This window comes from Osmerus eperlanus, unplaced genomic scaffold, assembly GCF_963692335.1.
Source record: "Osmerus eperlanus unplaced genomic scaffold, fOsmEpe2.1 SCAFFOLD_1084, whole genome shotgun sequence".
Lineage (NCBI taxonomy): Eukaryota > Metazoa > Chordata > Actinopteri > Osmeriformes > Osmeridae > Osmerus > Osmerus eperlanus.
The window spans coordinates 1-1,000 of record NW_026911503.1 but is presented as its reverse complement, the minus strand read 5'-3'; the positions used below and the strand labels follow the sequence as shown (position 1 = coordinate 1,000).

At 56.8% G+C, this 1,000-nt stretch overlaps 1 protein-coding gene across 1 annotated transcript; it reads left to right on the top strand.

Annotated features, from left to right (window-relative positions):
* Positions 1-170: 170 nt before the first annotated feature.
* Positions 171-884, top strand: LOC134016154 (1-phosphatidylinositol 4,5-bisphosphate phosphodiesterase eta-1-like; the record flags this gene model as incomplete). Its single annotated transcript, XM_062455558.1, has 2 exons — positions 171-350; positions 772-884. Coding segments are annotated over 2 exons (293 nt in total), but the record flags the coding sequence as incomplete, so codon positions are not given.
* Positions 885-1,000: the final 116 nt, after the last annotated feature.

Sequence of the window (1,000 nt, the reverse complement as noted above, 5' to 3'; positions counted from 1 at the left end):
CTCCTCCCCTCAGCTCCTCCTCCTCTCAGCTCCTCCTCCTCTCAGCTCCTCCTCTCCGCTCCTCCTCTCAGCTCCTCCTCCTCTCAGCTCCTCCTCCTCTCTGCTCCTCCTCCTCCTCTCAGCTCCTCCTCTTCCTCTCAGCTCCTCTTCTTCCTGTCGTCGTCTCTCAGGGACTCCAGGGGATGTCCTGTCGTTCAGCGAGACACGAGCCCAGTCCCTGATCAGCCACCGAGCCGAGAACCTGCTCTGCTTCAACCAGAGGCAGCTGTCTCGTATCTACCCCTCTGCCTACCGCATCGACTCCTCCAACTTCAACCCCCAGCTCTACTGGAACATCGGCTGCCAACTGGGTGAGACAGCTGTCCGTCTCGCTGTGGTCCCTCCTGGTTGGGTGAGAGAGCCTGGTGTCCCGGTCTGGCAGGTGCTGTCTGATTGGTGACCTGGTCTGGCAGTTGCTGTCCGATTGGTGGACCTGGTCTGGCAGGTGCTGTCTGATTGGTGACCTGGTCTGGCAGGTGCTGTCTGATTGACTGAATGCCCTGGGACCATCTCTGTACATCCAGGCTCACACATATTTGATACACACACACGGGCATGCATGCACAAGCACACATACATATGCACACATACATATGCGCATGAACGAGTGCATGAACAGACGGAGTAATGAATGGGTGAACAGAGTGATGACTGGGTGAACAGAGTGATGAGTGGGTGAACAGAGTGATGAGTGGGTGAACAGAGTGATGAGGTGGGTGATGTGTTCTCCAGTGGCTCTGAACTACCAGACGGAGGGAAGGATGATGCAGCTGAACCGCTCCAAGTTCCTGGTGAACGGAAACTCAGGCTACGTCCTCAAACCCCCCACCATGTGCAACGGTGCAGTACGCTCTCTCTCACACACACACACACACACGTCCTCAAACCCCCCACCATGTGCAACGGTGCAGTACGCTCTCTCTCACACACACACACACACACGTCCTCAAACCCCCCACCA